Source organism: Microtus oregoni, unplaced genomic scaffold, assembly GCF_018167655.1.
Source record: "Microtus oregoni isolate MIOR12 unplaced genomic scaffold, Mior012 000037F_ref0000500, whole genome shotgun sequence".
Lineage (NCBI taxonomy): Eukaryota > Metazoa > Chordata > Mammalia > Rodentia > Cricetidae > Microtus > Microtus oregoni.
Window position 1 is genome coordinate 13632927 of NW_024543096.1, and position 19130 is coordinate 13652056.

Below are 19130 nucleotides of genomic sequence, written 5' to 3' on the forward strand. Positions count from 1 at the left end.
GGTGGGAGCGCCTGTCTTCTCTGTTCATATATTGCATTCAGTAATACTAACTGAGCACATACCGTGCCCAAGATGCCCAGGAAATGCTACAGATAAAGGCATTACTCCTGAATGGGAGGGGAAAATGTAAACAAACTGTGTTGCCCAGAGTGGATAGATGAAGACACTTTAGAGCTCCTCTCCCATTCACAGGCCAGTAGGGGAATGCGGTTTAAAAGGGGACGTTCCCATTGCTGCCCCATGCCTGCCCTTAGCCACCTGTCCCGAAGAAGGAAAGCCGGATTGGATCCCTGCACATCACCATTATGAGGGCAAGCATACAAGCTTCTGCATGCCCGTCAGGGATGCTGTTTCAAGGATGCAGTGACTTTCTGTTATCCACCTGCGTTTACAACCAGGCTGGATGGCTTGAGGAGAAGCAGCCTGCCAGTAGTGACTCATAGCACTTTACTAAAGGGGTTAAGACAGCCATAAAATTAGGTGTGGATACTGAAGTCTATCATAGTGAAATCTTGCTTTGGTGTTTGAGTTTTAAAATACTAGAGCTCAAAAAAAAAAAAGAAAGAAAGAAAGAAAGAAAGAGAAAGGCCACTAAAGCTGTTTTGTTTCAAATACTGAGACATAAAAACCTTATAGCACTAACATTGTTACCAGAGTTTGAAAATCAAACTCCTCTTCCGGGTGACAGGACACTGCCTTAGGAGTGGTTAGGTGGGACTTTAACTCCACATGTGAAGTCTCCTGGACTCAGTGGAAGCTGCAGTCACTGAGGAGACACCTCAAGTCAGCCGACTGAACGTCGGGGGGTCCAGAGGCAGAACTGAGCCTGGGAGAAGACAGTCTAGGATGGAGGCTATCCAGTGGAGGGATAGCGCTGTGGAAGAAGGTCGGAAGAGGTGTTCATTGCAGCTCAGACACCACAGAGCGGGACTTTGTTGGAGCTGATGCAGGACCTTCCTGAGCCATGCTGTGTGGGGTCATAGGGCTTTGCTGGAACACAGCCTCTGTTTGCAAAACCCAAGGGGCTGAGCTCAAGTTGACCTTTTGCATGTTTTCCATAAACAACCCCCCCCCATTCATGTTAGACGGACAGGCCTTCAGGTTAACAGCCCCACTACCAGAATATGAAAGCAGGAGAGAATAACTTCCGGTTTCTCAAAGATTCTAAACTTCCCTTACATGATGATCCCTGGTCTCAATGACCAGGGGCAGGAGAGAATTGTTATAATGGACGACATAAATTTTAGCTCGTTCTAGCTGACATTATTAGTGACCAGGGTCACTGGCTGACAGGATCTGCGCCGGAGACGGACACGTTAATTTGCCTAATTTGCTCACAGAGGTAACGAATGACCTAAGGCCTAATTAGCTAACACGTTCACCTGTCAGAAACGGTGGTAAATGCCAGCTGCACTTTGGTGGTCTTCCTATCGCCTAAAGATAAATGGAGAGATAGGGCTTATCTAAAATGAAAGGCTGGGCAGGGTGAGAGTCCGTGGGCATTGGCGTCTCAATGCTGGCAGTGAGCGTTGGGAAAGAGCAGCTGGTAGACTCGCTGGCAGTGCCAAGAGGTTTGAGATGTACAAATAATTATAAGCCCCAGGAAGGAGCCAAGGTCCCAAGTCCCAAGGCAACACCCCTGTCCAGGGTTATTTTGTCTCATAGCTAGCATGCCTTTGCTGAGATAACTTTCATAGTGGTTCTTGGATAATTTGGGTAAAATTATAAATGCCTGGTGGGCAGTGGCCAAACTAGGGCTTGGGTTTCCTTGGTTATTCCCCAATATGCGTTTGCCTTCCCATCCTGAAAACTTTGTTGGGTGTCTACAAGAACCTCCCCCCCAACCTTCCACACACACACAAAAAAAGGATTTGAGGATTTAAATAAAATGGTTTTCAGCAGAAAGTAGGGTAACTTACACCTCAAGTTAAGTTCCAGGGTATCGGCTTCTTGGCTGTAAATGTACATTCTTAAAGAGAAATTACACGCACCGGGAAATGCCACATAGCTTCTATTTGGCACTTGTGAATGTTTTGTTCTGATTTGTTTAAAACCCATGATACTAATGTTCCTGACGCTCTGCTCCATACATAATGTCAGCAGATTCCCATGGGAACCGCGAAAGAAAGGGTCATGAGGAAGCAGATTTCCGCAGTCCTGAATGAGATGCACCAGCAAACATAGAGGATTCATAGTTTCTCTTCCCTATTTCTCCTTCCTTCCTTCCTTCCTTCCTTCCTTTTTTCTTTTCTTCTTTCCTTCCTTCCTGCCTTCCTTCCTTCTCTTCCTCCCTCCCTTTCTCCTTCCCTCCCTCCCCTCTTTCCTTCATTGTTCTCATTCCTTCTTTCTTTATCAAGCAGGGATTGCTTTATAAGCATATATATTGTGGAACTCTCTAGACCAGGTTGCCCTCCAGCTCCTGGCAGTTCTCCTGTATAGACTCCTAAGAGTTGGAATTACAGGTTTTCACAAACATAGCAGGCTACCAATTAATAGACTTCTTTAAAACTATCTTTTCTGAAAATGTTAAGCTATAATTCTTTATTCTGGCTACATTGACATCCAGAGATATGGTTTAGTGGACATTAGAGATAAATGAAGAGGCCCAGGAAAGCAGCTGTGTTTAATCATCAGACCTTCGTATGGACTCAGAGGACAAAGTTCCGACCAAGAGGCTCTCTGAGGTCCTGACTTTGGATGTTTTCCTAACGAATAATTACATGGAACAAAAACAAATTGGCAAGTAGTGGAAAAGGATGGGAAGACGAAATATTTGAGAACTGAAAGTCCTCACATTTACTGGACATGGTTTTGATGAGGTTGGCACAGAAGCCGAAAGCTGGCTTGCGCTCATATACAGGTGTTTCAAAGCAAATAAGTTGGTGTGTCAGGCCAGGCCTATGCTGGGACCCGAGGTCAGAAGCCAGGGAAAGGTGCAGTGATCAAAGTTAACGAATTAACCAACCTGGTGAAAGAGAAGGATGCCACACCTTCCAGAGGAACCTATCTTCTCAGGGAACGATGCTCTGAGAGCTAGGGTGTCATATAAAAGGCCCTCTAGGGATGGTGTTTTGGAACTGACAGAGAAGTTTGAAATGCTAAGGGAAGATTTCAGAAGGAAACTTCAGAGGAAACCTAAGTTTGCAGGGAAAGTGGTGGTCTAACTTGGAGCTGTGTTGCTGTGATTAGATCTGCAATTTAACAGCAGGCCCTCATATTGCTTTTTCCTGATATCTGTGCACCGCAGAGTATGGCTTCCATTTTACCTGCTTCTGATAGATCCACGAGACCTGACAAGAATACATATGAGGGGTGAGTAATTTTGATCCTTTCTTGTTTCCATCAGATGAGCGTCCCTGGGATTTGATTTTAAATGCAGAGAGGATGTACATCTTTCCATGTTGGGCATTAAATAATTGGAATCGTGTCCTATATAATAGCAAGCCTCATGAGAGCTCTGCAAATTTTTCTTCTTGGATGAGTTGGCCCATTGGTTCCTGTAAGAATGTAGAGCAGAGGCTGGTGGGGATGGCTTCGTGGATAAAGGTGCTTGCTGAGCTAGCCTGGTCACCTGAGTTCACTCCCTGGAACCCACGTGAAGGTGGAAGAAGGGAAATGACTCCAAAAAGTTGTCCTCTGACCTCCACATGTGCCTCCTGGCTTGTCTACCCCCACACAGCTTTATAAAAAATAATAAATAATACACATAGCAATAATACATAAAAAAGAAAGTAGGTCAAAACATACAAAAACCTGGAGAAGTTTAACCCACCCACAGGAGCAGACGAACTCAAAGTACAGGCAGGGATTCACTGTGCAGTGAATTTAGCATTTAATTCCAGGACCATAAGCTGTACCTGAGACATAATGAAAGGGCCCTACAGTGCCGACGGCATTTTGACAGTGTTGAGTGTGTCAGGGGGTAATTTCATATGCTTTGTGATGGACAGACTCCACAGAGAATCAACTTCTGAAATATCATGGATGTTATTCATCTCAAAGGTGGGCATAAATCTGCCCAAGCTGCCTGCAAATTGAACTCTAATTTCTGCCTCAGGTTAACAGAACATAATAGAGCATTAGTCTTCATGAGGCTTAAGGAACTTTTGTAAGTTCCCTCTGATTTGCCGAGAATTGTGGGAAATGTCTTGTGATGTCAGCATACAGAGAGTGCTCCATTCCCAGGCTTAAAAAGACCCCTCCTGCCACCTTTATTCCTTCAGGGAAGCCAGAGAGAGAGAGAGAGAGAGAGAGAGAGAGAGAGAGAGAGAGAGAGAGCGCAAAGGAAAATGGAAAACCTCCCAGCCAGCTAGTACTTGTCTTTGTGACCAATATTTAGAGCATGAGTTGGGAAAAGAGTGAAAATAGGTTTGAAAAGAAGTTTTGAGGAGGAAACAGTATGTGTGAGCCTATTTAGCAGTAGCTAGTGATTTTAGAAAAAGCAAAGTATTGGAAAAAGTCAGTTTCATATGGGTTTGAGTTTGGTGGCAAAGTCTCAGGCAAGACTTTGCTCTATTTTAAAAAAGACACTCATTTATTTGCTTTTAGTTAAAAGTGATAATTGACATATACTTTGGGCACAAAGTCTTGGTCGGTTTTTGTGTGTTTGTTAGGTTGGCTTGCAGTGTTAGGGGTTGAACCTCAAGGCCTCATGCATACCAGATAAGTGTTTTGTTACTGACCTATATCCTCAGCCCTGCAAAAGGACCAAGAGAGTAAAGAGTGAAAGACAACCAACAGCAATTCTCAAAAGATTCAAATGACCGACAAGTATATTTTAAACTTTTCAATATTGCTAGTCATTAGGGACATGAAAATCAAAAGCAATGTGCTATCTCTTCACACTCATTAGAATCATTATCAAAGCCCACTGATTACAGATGTTGACAAGGTCTAGAGACAAGAGAAACTTTGTATACTAATGGTGGTGCTCTTTTGGGATTGTCCACCACCCAGCTCCCAAATAAGAGACTTATTCTTACTTATAAATGCCCACCCAGCCTTAGCCTGGCTTGTTTCTAGTCAGCTTTTCTTAATATCAATAATCCTGTCTCCTTTCTGCCTCCAGGATGTTATCTTTTTCTATTTCTGTATTCCTTTTCTATCCTTATTCCGTGTCTGGTTGTGTGGCTAGCCCCTTCTTTTCTTGCTCCTCGATCTTCCTCTCAGTTTTCTCCTTTTATTTATTCTCTCTGCCTGCCAACCCTGCCTGCCTTGTTGGCCGTTCAGCTCTTTATTAGACCATCAGATGTTTAAGACAGGTAAAGTAACGCAGCTTCACAGGTTATACAAATGCAGCCTTAAAGAATGCAAAATATCTTTGCATTATGAAACAAATATTCCACAGTGTAAACCAATGTAACACACCATAAAATAATATCCCACAATAGTGAATGTCTGTCCAAATCTTTGGGCTTCGCTTAACCATATTTTACTTCTTTGCTATTGGGCTATGAAATTTGGACGATAGGCTGCCGTTGATTGTGTAGTTTACAAAACTTTTCTCCCAGCACGTGGGGCATCTCTTCGCTCTAAGGATGGTTTCTTTGGTATGCAGGAGGTTTTTAGTTGGGTACAATTCCATTTACTTGTTTATTTGCTTACTTGGGTTTTCCTGCGGAGTCCTACCTGAGCGTCCACTTTCCAAACCAATGTGGTGCAGTTATTCTCTGTGGCTTTCTCGTGACACAGGTCCAGGTCTTAACATGTTAGTTACTGTCTACTCTGAGTTGACATTAGGACATGGTGCAAGATTAGGTTCAGTTGCATTCTTTTGCCGGTGGAGATCAAGCTTTCTCAACACCATTTTTTGAGAAGCTTTTCCTTTCTTCATTGTGTGTTCTTGGCAGGTTTGTCAAACACCAACTCTCCATTAGTAACCGGGTCTATTTCCTGATCTACCATCTTATTTCTGGCACAGATGTGCGAGAGTCACCCTGTTCTGATTGCAGTCACTTGTGGGTGTGTGTTTGCTTTTTTGCTTTTAGACAGTGTCTCCCTATATGGCACGGGCTGACTTGAAACCTTCTGTATAGCCTAAACTGGCCCTGAACTTAGGATCATTCTGTCTCAGCTTCCCTAATGAGCAATTGGACATCAAGGAAATCCAAAGGATATCTTCAAAGTGTATTAAGGGCAGTGGTCCCATCTTCCTAATGCTGCAACCCTTTAATACAGTTTTTTACGTTGTGGTGACCCCTAACCATAAACTCATTTATTGTTGCTTCATAACTGCAATTTTGCTCCTGTTATGAATCATAATGTAAATATCTGATATGCAACCCGTGGGGGTTCAGGACCCACAAGTTGAGAACCACTCATTAAGGGACTATTATAACAAGCATCATACAAGAGAATGCAATTTATGGCTATGTTTCTTGGGATTTTCTTCTTAAACACAGAAAAGGTGGAGACCAGTAGATTTAAAAAGCACTAAGGCCGGGTGTCCTTGACCAAATGAATCACAAAACCCGAGAAGGGACTGAGGTATCAGCATTCTTTAAAGTCTGTCTAGTGATTCCAATACGTGGTTAGAGTTTAGTTCCATGTTATAGGTGCACACTGCCTCATGCCTTACGTTTCACTCCCAACAATTGCTTTATATTTCTACTCAAGGGCTGTGGTGTCTCAAGCTTTGCTATTTTAAAGACACTAAGATAACACACCCACACACATACACACACAACAACAACAGCAACCCAAACACCTATTAGAACTAATAAATGTGGTGAAGCCATAGTTTATAAACTCAGCCATTGAAAATTAACATTGTTTCTATATACTAACAAGAAACTCCCTGGAAATGAACTTAGTAAAACAATCCCAACAAAGCAGAGTACAGTATATAAACTGAAAAGTTCTGTATATGGGAAATCATAAAATATCAATGAAAGAAACTCAGGACAATATAGAAGACATAAACAGATGAATGGAAGGTCACATTCCTAGGCAGGGAGACTTGGTCCTGCTGACATGTCCACGCTACACAAAGTGGCCTACAGATATAGTTCCAGTCAAGATTCGAATGCTCTTCTTCACAGAAATAAAACAACCCTAAAATTTGTATGGAACCTGAAAAGATTCAAATGGCCAAAAAACTCCTTTGGTGGCTGACAGAATGGTCGCCTTAGAAGTGCTTTTTCATGGCCCAGGAGACAAAAATCTCTGTCAATATCAGACCCCAGGAGGCTTTAAATCTCCTCCGGTGATTCCGAGAAGCAGTTAAGGAGTGGCTGGAGATGAATGAGTGTGTTTCATAGTGTTACGGTTTGAAGACGCAGTAGGAAATCCAAAGGAAGCTCTTGTGGTCATGAAATCAGCTTTGGTGGAATGAAATAAAGAGTAGAATTGAATTTGGAAGAGAAAGGGAGTGGCAGTGTTTCTTGAGCTCTCGTGTGCACGTGTGCATACGAATTACTAGTGGCTACTAAGATGCAGGTTTGGAGCCAACGGTTCTGCGGTGGAAATGTGGTTTGCCTTTTTAACCAGGTTCCTGAGCCAGACTGTGATGCATGCGCCCTCACCTCCCCACCAAAGCTTCCACTCAGTATACTCTGCATAGGGTGGGGATCGGAGGCCCAGTTGCTTTTCCTAACTGCAGCAAGGATGTACTGTCCGGCTTCTGATGCAGGAGCTTGTCCTACAGGGACAGTACGCAACACCATGGAGTCCTCTTCTCCATCCCCCCCCCCCCCCCCCAATGAGGTATGATTCACAAACTAATTAAGAACCTGTTACTTCTAATGTTTTTAAGGAGGGGACAAAAAAAAGCTAATAGTGTTTTGTTCCACTTTCTGAACGGTTAAATTTAGGTTCACAAATCGGATTTGTAACGTCTTAGAGATTAAAGAGAGATGCACTAGACAGTTTGCATCAAGGAATTTAGAATCTTTCTGAGGAGGCAGAAAATTAACTGCGTTTTGACAGCATTAGCACAGAACAGATGCGGTAGGAACACAGAGAGGGAAAGATATTGATTAGGGATAACGGCTGCTTAGAAAACGCTCCTGGAAGATGTGGTCGAGCTGGCCTGAAGGAATGAGGAGGATTTTGATAAGTGAGTCATGAAAGGAAACTGGAAAGAGCAGTTCATGAGCAAAGGCTTAGAGCGGGAGCTCTCGCCTTCAGCCAAACATAAGTAACCAAAATTAAACAAAAAAAAAAATACTTTCTGAGCATCCAGTTAATTTCAGCTGGGTCACTAGTGGATTTTCAAACAGGGCTCCAAAGAATTTCCAGATGATTCTTTGCAAGATGTCTTGCACGGGACAGATACTTTGTTACCACTGACAACCAAAGAAGTATATTATGATAAAGTCACCCAAGGCTGTAAGGGGTGTGCTTTGTAAATCTAAGTTAGATTGAATTAATCTCCCACCTCAGGGGCAGCTTACTGCCTTGTCTTACATCCATGAGCCAAATGAAAAAGGAAGGATGGGGGCTGGGACAGGGGCTTTAGGTGGAAAGGAAGTCCTATGTTCAGCACGGCTGGTGGGGTTCTCAAAAGCAAAGATACTCATCATGTTCTCATAGACCAGTGTCATAATAACACAGGGAGAGATGGGGGGCAGGAGGGAGGAGGAGAGAGACACAGAGAGAGAGAGAGAGAGAGATCTAAATCTGGGTTTTTGAAAGAAGATCCACCCAGGCAATTCTTCATGGTTACTTGCAAGAAATGCTGGCAAATGAATGAGACCACGGGATTCATAAATTGTTTCCCTAAGTGCACCCAGATACAAGCGTTCACACCAGGGAACAGAGGAAGTCAAGAAATGTGCAGAAATGGAGATTCAGGGAGGCGTCCTTGCTGGAGCATGTGGTCCACTATTATGGGAGCACACAGTGCTGCCTTGCAGGACACAGTGGGGAAGGGCAGGGGTCTGGCAGCCATGCATTAGCAGGATGGGTGCTGTGTTCAGGCCTTGAGCAGGATGTTGGCTCCAGGATGTGAGGGTAGACGGGGAGCCACTGGAACATCCTGGGTAATGGACCTATGGGTTTCTAGGCCCCCCCCCCATTCTTCCCTCTCCAGGGCAAATCTGTCTTTCCATTGCGTACCCCTCTCCCACTCTTCTGCTGCCAGTGGAAAGGTGCTACTGGATATTTCCACATTAAAGGGCCTTTCTTTAAAATAAAACAGAAAACATTTTGCTTGTTTGCTCTTTTTTTTTTTTTTTTTTTTTTTTTTTTTTTGAGACATGGTTTCACTATGTAGCCCTGGCTGGCCTGGGGCTCACAATATAAATCAGGCTGTCCTCAAATGCACAGATAACAGTCGGCCTCTGCTTTCTGAATGCTGGGATTAAATATTTGTGTCACCGTATTTGGCTGAAGGGTTCATCTGATCTCACCTTCTTTTTTTACATTTTGCGTTTCTTACAATAATAGATTTAAACTTTTTGTTTTATGTGTTTATTAAGATTAGCTCTTCTCTCCTGTTACCTCACCTTCTCCAAGCCCCTTAGCCATTTTTTTCTTCAGCTTTCATCTTAAGTGTTTCTTTTCTTGGTTAGCCAACTTGTATTTCTCCAGGCCTGTACCTAGTCCTCCTTTCTATGTTGCTGATGTACCCCAACTCTCATTCCCCCAAAGCCTGTTCAATCTCACTGCATCCACCTCCCCATCCTCAAAGGTCTATTTCTCACCTGAATTTTCTAATAGAACAGGGATCATTTCCAAGTTCACTGACCACAACTAGCAACCTCTTTGTGGAGAGACACTAATACCGTCTGAGCTCAGTGGCTCCTTGCTCATTGCAAACCATGTTGATGGGTGAAGAGAATATCGATTCCATATAGCCATTAAGAGAATGGAGCCCAGAGCCAAGAGTACAGGCAGCAAGTCACTGCCCCGTATCACCTTGGAGCAAATTCAGTCATCAGACATTATCTCATGGGAAGGGGGCTTAACTTAGCAGTGTACACTAAAGGAGAAAGATTTGGAGGTTCACACATAGCACTTGGGGCCACATTGCCTTTTCTGCTTGATCTCAGCAAAGCCTCACAATATTGCAAGTATAATGATGATGGTTACTTGTTCTATCACTGCACATAAGGCTTTTTCTAGGCTCTTTCTCTTTCTGTGTGTGTCTGTATCTCTGTCTCCATCTCTCTGTCTGTCTGTCTTTCTCTCTGTGTGTGTGTTTGTGTGTGTGTGTGCATGTGTGTGTTTGTGTGTGTTGGATTGAAGCATGAAGGTTAAGTACTTTGTCACTATACATCCCAATATCTTAAAATTATGAAATTTAGGGCTCACAAACTTGCCAAGTGACAGTTTTCACCATTCCTACGTCACAGATGAGAGAATGGGAGAACAAAGCTAGCCTGCCTGCACAATAAGTGCATGTCCAGTTGATTTGGCATTAGAACAAAGGTCGTCTGAGAGCCAGGCCTCTAAGTTCTGCAGCCTCATACTGAGAGGATGACAGCTAGGGAATAGTGAACTGAATAGAGACACCTGTAGATTTTCTGGTTATATGGGAGTGCTCAGCTTCTAAGAGCCTCCAGGTCTTCATTTGTAAGTTGGGTTATTAATATTATTCATCCCGTAGGCAGATTTTTCTGTCCCATCAGTCAGCTCCCAAGTTACGAGACCGAGACATATTATTAACTATGAAAGCTCGGCCGATAGCTAAGGCTTGTTCCTAATTAGCTCTTGTAACTTAAATTAGCTTATTTCTTTTTTTTTAATTTTTTATTTTTTAAATTTATTTATTTATAAATTAGCTTATTTCTATTATCTCCATGTTGCCGTGCGACTCGCGCCATTTCCTATCCTCTGGCATGTCTTGCTCCCTCTCCATTTGGCTGGCCACTCTCCTCCTCCTCCTCCTCCTCCTCCTCCTCCTCCTCCTCCTCCTGCTACACCTCCTCCTCCTTCTTCCCAATGCCCTGTGTGCCTGAAATTCCTGCCTCCCCATTGGCCATTCCGCTTTTATCAAACCAATCAGACTGACAAATCTTCACAGTGTGCGGAAAGATTATTCCACAACACATTAATGGATTGGTTATGGTATTGAGCTAATGTATTTATTTCATCAGTATCCTGGTATGGTATAGTTTGTATGCTTAGTTCTAAGTGTGGTACACAATAATTGTAAAACAAACATTATTCACTGTATACCAGATTTAACTGAGAGGTTTATGTGTAGTAGCTATGTTAGTGGTGATCACAGGTGTAGTCAGTTATCCTGTCTCAGGTGTGTTTTCTCTCCAAATGTCTTGACATCCTCTCTGTGTATGTCTGTTTTTTCCCTAGAAAAAGATCTGTATATGTTAAGAATCCTTACCTGGATGCTATGGATGAAGACATCCTCTACCACTTGGATTTAGGAACCAAAACACACAACCTTCCAGCAATGTTTGGGGATGTAAAGGTAAAAGTATTTTGAATGTTAGTAAAATGACTATTTCCTTTGCAATTTTTTAAAATTATTTTCCCCAAAACAAATTCCACAGTCTTGCCTAGAGACATTTCAGAGGTCCCAAGAGCACATGAAGCCAACCTAATTTAGAACGTGAACATCATGAACAATCATTTTCACTCCAACGAGACATAAAGGCTTCCAAACTAAGTCCAATGCAAACATGATTACTTGGCCACTCTGTTCCCTAGAGATAAATATAATTTTATTGACAATGCTGTTGGGTGTTCAGAATTCATTATGTCTTAACAGATTCAGTTCAAAGCTTAACATCTACATTTATTGCTGAACATCACTAACTTTCATCTTATTAAATAATAAAAGAATTCAAGACTAACAAAGCTCTATTATTCTCTTCCCAAGAATGACCATTGTCCATATTTTGTATCATTAAGATTTTTACTACCTTGTAAGAAATATTCATGAGGAAATTGTTTATGGAATAGTAGTGAGAGAATTGTATTACTATGTTACTTATTTTATCTTATACATAAATTGTAAAAGCAATTCTTGCTCCTTATTTAAAATTAGTAAAACATAGAAAAGAACATTCTGCTTTTAAAAATATACCTTATAATCCTACTTTCTAGACCAGGACACCATCTGCCCACTTTCTTTTCTTCCATTTCATTTATTCATTCCTTTACATTTTCCTATTAGCATATTTTTATTTTACACGGCACTTGGTCACCTAAGGACACTTTCTTACAAGCATATAATGTGCAACATGCTCTAGCATATCTACTTAGCATCTAGTTTTAATGAAAAAATATTAAAATGTTTTTAGTGAGACTGAGGGCTTAGACTGGTGTAGTGGTGAAAGCCTGTATGCCCAGAATTTGGGAGGCTGAGGCAGGAGGATCAGAGGTTCATACTCAAGGTCATCTTTGGTTGCATAGCAGTTCAGGGCTAGCCTGGGATAAACGAGACTCTATTTTTGTCATCCTATATATTTTGTTTAATGTTATGTTATTACTATTTTTCCCATGTTGTTTCATTTTGTTTGAAATCATTGCTCATGGGGTCAAGAGATGTGTCATAAGTTATATAAACTATTACTAACTTTTAGTAATTATTTCAATTAGAAACAGAACTCAAGTGGATATTATTTCTTCTAATGGTTTTTCACAACGTAGGTATATTAGTTTAGGCTGATTCACAGCTATGGTCAAAGGGAATGAACTCAGAGAAGTCAGAGGAAGTTAAAGTTACTCCCAAGTGGGCAGCAGTGGTTCTTAGACCATGTTCTCCTAAGCCCAGTTCCCTGGGATTTTATTCATTGTACCAGGTGGATTCTGAGTTATGGGAAATCAGAAATCCCCAAATTTAAAAAGGGATGGATGTGGAAAGAGAGGATAAAGAGGGTGAGTTCAGGTAGAAGAAAAAAGGAGGGTGGAAGAAGGAAGCAAGTACATCTAGGTTGTCCATTGCCGGTGCTCAGTGCCTCCTCCCTCCATCTCTAAAGGAGCAGTGAGTGTGGCTGGGTCTCCGGGCATCAGCGTAGCCTGTGTCCCCACTCCTCTCCAGGATGCAGCTCTCTGCCCTTGTGCAGCCTACCTCCTTCCTCTGCTTCATCTTTTCAATATAACCTCTGTCACACCTGTCCAGTCTAAAATTGAGTCTCCAGGAATCTTTGATCAAGTCAACTTTGGTGCTGATTAACTAGATTGTACCCGAATTCAAATGTTAGGTGTGAGGGTCGTGCCTCACCATGATTTCCCCAAGACCTTTATATGAGGATGCCTGTTTGGAATAGAAGGATTGGCATAATTAACAAATGAAGGCACACTGTATTTAATACATTAAGCTAGGAGATGTTTTGATACAGAGTGACCATATATATATATATATATATATATATATATATATATATATATGTATATCCTACCCAGTCCCCTCTTCCTTTCTTCTATCTCTGTGCCTGTAATCAAAACACATGGGATGTGTAGGCAGGAGGGTCAGGAGTTAAAGTCTGGCTTTGATTACATTAGACACTAAATATTACCTTCCCTATACAGACGAGGACACTAGAGATCAATGTATATGTAGTGTTAAAACAACACTTGTCATTCCTGTGAGGTCGAGGCCAGCCTGGTCTAGAGAGTGAGTTCCAGGACAGCCAGAGCTGTCACACAGAGAAACCCTGTTTCAGGGAAAAAGAAAACAAACAAACAAAAAAAAACAAACAAAAACCAAACAATAACAAAGCCCACTTGTTATATTTATCTCTATATGGGAGGCCCAATACAGCCAGTACGAGAACAAGCTGAGGTTAAACCCAGGTTTCCCTAATAAACAGTTTCTGATTCTTCTTATATATACTTTTTTAAAAAAAAAACCCTGCATTTGTTATTCTCTTAGTTGTTGGTAAAACATAGGATCAATGGCTTTGTTTTAATTTTTTTAAATATTTCTTAATTTATTTATTATGTATACAATGTTCTGTCTGTGTGTATGCCTGCAGGCCAGAAGAGGGCACCAGACCTCATTACAGATGGTTGTGAGCCACCATGTGGTTGCTGGGAATTGAACTCAGGACCTCTGGAAGAGCAGGCAATGCTCTTAACCATTGAGCCATCTCTCCAGCCCCAATGGCTTTGTTTTAGAGATGAGAATCACATATGTTATGTCCTCAAACACATGAATGTATGTGGTCTCATCTCTGTTGGTCTCATCACCGGAAACTGGAGCTTCTAGTTCCCACTTTTCCACCTGGCTGGATTTCCATCAGCCCTTTTGCCACACTCTGTTTCTCCGAACCACTTAGCTACTCCCACACCAATACAGTCAGATGAATAGCAGACATGCTCCATTTCAAATAGGTTTGTTTCTTTAAAGAGCAACCCCAATCATAACCCCATTTGGATGGATAGGAGGCAAAAGTGTGTTTAGACGTAGGATCAGAACAGAATTATAATCAGAACAAAACCAGGATGTTGGGAGTGGAAGATAAAGTTGGCTGTCTTTACAGATTCTGCCCTCAGAAATGTACCTTCATCCAGCACTCTCTTATGTTAGGTTGAGAACATTGTAGGTTTGATTTCTTGACTCCCTTAAGTCACAGGTCAGCAAGGGTGTAACCTGCCAAAACTGAAAATTCAACCTTATTCTTCAAAAATTGGTAATAATTATTATCAACACTAACTTCAAAGGGAGAGAAGATGGTAGGGTAAACCATTAAAATCTGAATGGAGGTACAGTGAATCTGAAAGGACTAGGTATGGTGGTGCATGCCTTCAATCAAAGCACATGGGAGATTTAGGCATGAGAGTCGGGAGTTCAAGCCTGGCCTTGCCTACATAGTGAGTCCAAAACCAACTGGTATTACATGAGGTCCTGTCTTAAACAAACAAATGGACAGGAAGAAACAAATCTCAGTGATTTTGACAGTCATCCTTATTCCTTCATATCTTCCCCATATTTTGAAGGAATTTTCTACATGGTACTACATGGTCTCAGTGGTCTCAATGTAAGTTGATCTTTACTCAGAACAAGCATAAAGCAGGTGCACCTGATTGGTGGCTGATCAGGTCGAGTGGAGGTGCCAAGACCTAGTCCCTGGCTGTTGACCTCCATCCTGCAGATGACAGAAGTTATGTACATGTTTTCCTTGTGGGATGGGAGTAGGGTTCATCTGTGCACTAGACTGGAAATAGAGCACTTCAATTCTGCTCATATTCTAGGGGCTGAAACTTGGGCATATGTCCTAGCCCACCTGGGAAGTCAACATTAACTGTGAACCTAGGAAGAAAAGGGAAGAGTCTTGGCATTTAACTCGTCAGTCCCTGCCATAGTCACCAGAGATGGAATCTCCACCTTGTGGTAGAGGTGTTAGAAAGATGCTTCTCAGATTCAGTATCTAAATACATATTTTATCATGTCTTTACAGGTATCTTTTATAAAATCACTGTAGCACCCCATTGTAGTGATGAGGCAAGCAAGTGGGCCTGCTTTTCGTTCCACCAGGCTCCCGCATGGTTAGCTTTACACCTGAAATAACAACACACAAATTGTGTTCATTTAAACACTGCCTGGCCCATTAGTTCCATCCTCTTATTGGCTAATTCTCACATCTTGATTAACCCATTTCTATTAATGTGTGTAGCACCACGAGGTGGTGGTTTACCGGGAAGATTCTAACCTATGTCCATCTTGGGCCGGAGCTTCATCGTGTCTGACCTACTATGCTTTCTTTCTCTCAGCATTCTGTTCTGTCTACTCCACCTATATAGATCCTGCTCTATCAAAAAGCCAAGGCAGTTTCTTTATTAACCAATGAGAGTAACACATAGACAGATGACCCTCCCTCCTTCATCATCCCATAATTCATCCAAAAATTTTAAATTTATCTTTAATTTCTAGATTATACCATAATTACATTTCTCCCTTTCTTTTCCTCTCCAAACTCTCCCATATACTCTTCCCACTCCCCACTCTCCTTCAATTTCATGACCTCTTTTTTCATTAATTGATATTGCATGCACACACACACACGCATATATATGTATGTATTCTTAAATATTGTCTGGTTCCATTCATATCATGTTTCTTGCATGTATTTTCAGGGCTGATTATTTGGCACTAGCAAACCATTTGGTACTCTTCCCCGGGGAAAAAGACCTCTCCTGCTCCCAGCTTTCCTCAGCTGCCTACCGTTCTCTGTGCTGGATTGAGGTTTTTCTCCACCCACCTTTGCATGCCCATTAGTGTCGTCCTTGCTCTCCTCACACTTGGGTAGTTATGTAGGTGAGACTTCATGAGAGCAGCTTCTGGTGTAACTAGGGGATACAGTCTCCCAATGAACTCCCTGGTTCTCTGGCTCTAACAATTTTCACATCACCTATTCCTCACTGTTCCTGGAGCCTTAGGTACAGGAATGCTTTGTAGATGTATCCACTGGGACTGGGCTCCACAACTCTGTGTTTTGATTGGCTGTGGTTCTCTGTAGTGTTCCCCATTTGATGCAAAAAGAAGTTTCTTGATGAAGGGTAAAGACTACACTTACCTATGGCTATAAGGACAAATGTTTGTAGATAGTTGTTAGGGATCATGCTGGTTTAGCAAATTAGTGGTTGTAGATTCTCCTCCAGTGACCATGACTTTTTTAGCTCTGATAAGTTAGCTAGGTTTCCAGGACCTTCCCTCTTGTCTAGTGCACCCTAAGTCCAATTAAGAGCTGTTGGTCACTGGCAAGGCAGGTGTGACACTACTTAACTCTTAAAGTTACCATGCCACCCTGGTCATTGATGATGATATGATACCTCCCAGGTATCATAGTTAGGTACGATTTCTTGTTGCCCCCCTCCTTACAAGTTTGTATAGTGCCTTTTGGTCCCAGGACAAACTCATCTTCAGGTAGGGGTCATTCAGATCAGTCTCAGATCAGGAGGATCTGGGCCATGCTTCTGAAATGCATGGTGTCTTCAGAATTTTAAGTAACAAGGAAAATTATTGCTTCATAATACTTCACAATACGCATTCAAAATTTTCATAGTCTGTTGTAATTGGAGCCGGTTGTGGTGGTGCATGCCGGTAGGATTTGTTGAAGGAGCTGAGGGCTGCATTCCGCCACCCAGCTCCTGCCACCCGAAATAATTACACGGACACTGTATTCTTTTAAACACTGCTTGGCCCATTATATCTAGCCTCTTCTCGGCTAACTCTCGCACCTAGACTAGCCCATTTCTAATAAAGTGTGTAGCACCGAGGTGTGCTTACCGGGAAGATTCTAGCCTATGTCCATCCTGGGCTGGAGCTTGATCACATCTGCCTCAGAGAGCAGAGCTATCGCGTCTGCCTGGGAGAGGGGAGCATGGCGTCTCTGAGCTCACTTCCTCTTCCTCCCAGCATTCTGCTCTGTTTACTCCTCCCACCTATGTTTTAACATATGAGGCCAAGCAGTTTCTTTATTACTTAACCAACGACCTTCCTCCATCAATAGTCCTTCTTAATACACAGAATACATAAGCTGTATTTATGCTCTAAATTAATGCAACCTGGCAAAATCATTTAAGCTCCTGGGAATATTGGAAGGTGAGTCCGTTCTGGAAATCACCAGGCAAAGTCCTGAACATACTTTTATAATGCTTCTTATTCCTATCCAGTGTGTTTCTTCCTACTTTGAGAAATCAAATCTTTTGGACAAAGCTCATTTGGTTTGAGTGACCAACGTTGGCCAGTGGTCTTCAGCGCGATGTCATTCCTCATTAAAGCAGCCAGACTGGCAATTGTGTCTGCAGTTGATGCTTAGTGAGTCTGATTTAGGAGTCAACGTCAGGAACTAGATTGCTCCTGTCCACGCCTGTCATCTTTATGTCTCGAGAAATATGCGGACATTCCTGTTGATTCCTGAAATAGCTACAGTTCAAAGCAGAACCCAAACCGCAAACTATTCTAACATCTGTTTTGGTTTTATGGTCAGTCTGAACTGTTGTAATTTAGATGTACTGGCCCCACACGGTGGAGTTATTTTCAAACTACTGTATTTTGTATAGAAAAGGGGGCCTCCTTGTACTTAGAATTTGACTTTCTCATAGTAAGAAGGTGCTTAACTGCTCATAGTAAGAAAGTGCTGTAACTACTTACAGCATGAAAGGGGCAAAGTCCAAACAAAGGGGCAAACAATCAAGAGTAAGTAGCTGTAGCTCACCTTAAGCGATGGCCTACCTTGCTCGATTGTCCCTAGTCTTGGTGACTGACTCCCATTGTTCATTACTACCTTAAGGTCCTGCCAGAAAAACTCCTAGGACATTCCAGAAAGGACATCAGTGAGGGTAGATGACAAGCAAAGTGCCCGGACAAAAGGAATAGTTATGTCTTGTGATGGAGATGCTTCCCAGTAATTACTGTTAAGTGGAGACAAGGACACATCATGCAAACAGACCACCCAATACTTCTGTTGATCTTTTGCCTGAGGGGTGCCCACTCTACAACCTCAGGAATTCCTCAGACCTCCCTGTGAAGGTCCTTGCTAGCCTTCCTTGGCTCCTCTGCCCAAAGCAACCCACATCAGCCAGGTCCCACTAAACATCTTTCTTCATTCCAGAAAGCTCGAGTCAGCTTCATTTTTCCTGAATCCTGCAGTAGAGAGATGTGAGCTCAAAGGGCATCCCTGGGCAGTGTTGCCTGGATCTTCAAAGGAGAAGTCCACTTTTGTGATCACTGAGAAGGTGCCAGGATCTACGCATGCTCCTTTATATATTCAAGCCCACTTCAGTCTGATTAAACCTGAGAGCTCTGACGATGGTGGTCTGAGGACTCTAAGTTTTTTTTTTTTTAAGTAGTCTTCATCTTTTAATTAAAAGTTGGGACTATTAACATTTAGGATTAGTATTTGACAGGCATTTTGTTGATCATTTTCTTCATTTCATTGCCTACTGTTTGTTCTTTTCCTTTTCTCTTAATTATCTTATGCGTTTGCAGAGTTGGACATAATTATTTCTTTCCTAGTCCCCATTTCTTAATGACTTCTTCCCATAATGTTAACTCCTTTCCATGTTCTTGTGATGTGATGATCTTTTTTTCCCATTGTTTTTAATTGAGAAAAGGAGAAAAAAAAACAAGTTTCCACCTCCTCCCAGCCTCCCATTTCCCTCCCCCTCCTCCCACCCTTCTCCCCCTCCTCCCACCCTTCTCCGCCTCCTCCCACCCTTCTCCCCCTCCCCCCACTCCTCTCCCCCTCCCTCTCCAGTCCAAAGAGCAGTCAGGG

The 19130-nt window shown here is 42.3% G+C and overlaps 1 protein-coding gene across 1 annotated transcript in view; it reads left to right on the forward strand.

The window, feature by feature from the left end:
* Positions 1-3063: 3063 nt before the first annotated feature.
* The window catches only part of Upp2 (uridine phosphorylase 2), a 39338-nt gene continuing 23271 nt past the window's right edge, over positions 3064-19130 (forward strand). The window contains exons 1-2 of the mRNA XM_041631619.1: positions 3064-3312; positions 11257-11374. Coding sequence (XP_041487553.1) covers positions 3251-3312; positions 11257-11374 — 180 coding nt within the window. The 5' untranslated portion in view covers positions 3064-3250. The remainder of the gene's footprint in view (positions 3313-11256; positions 11375-19130) is intronic.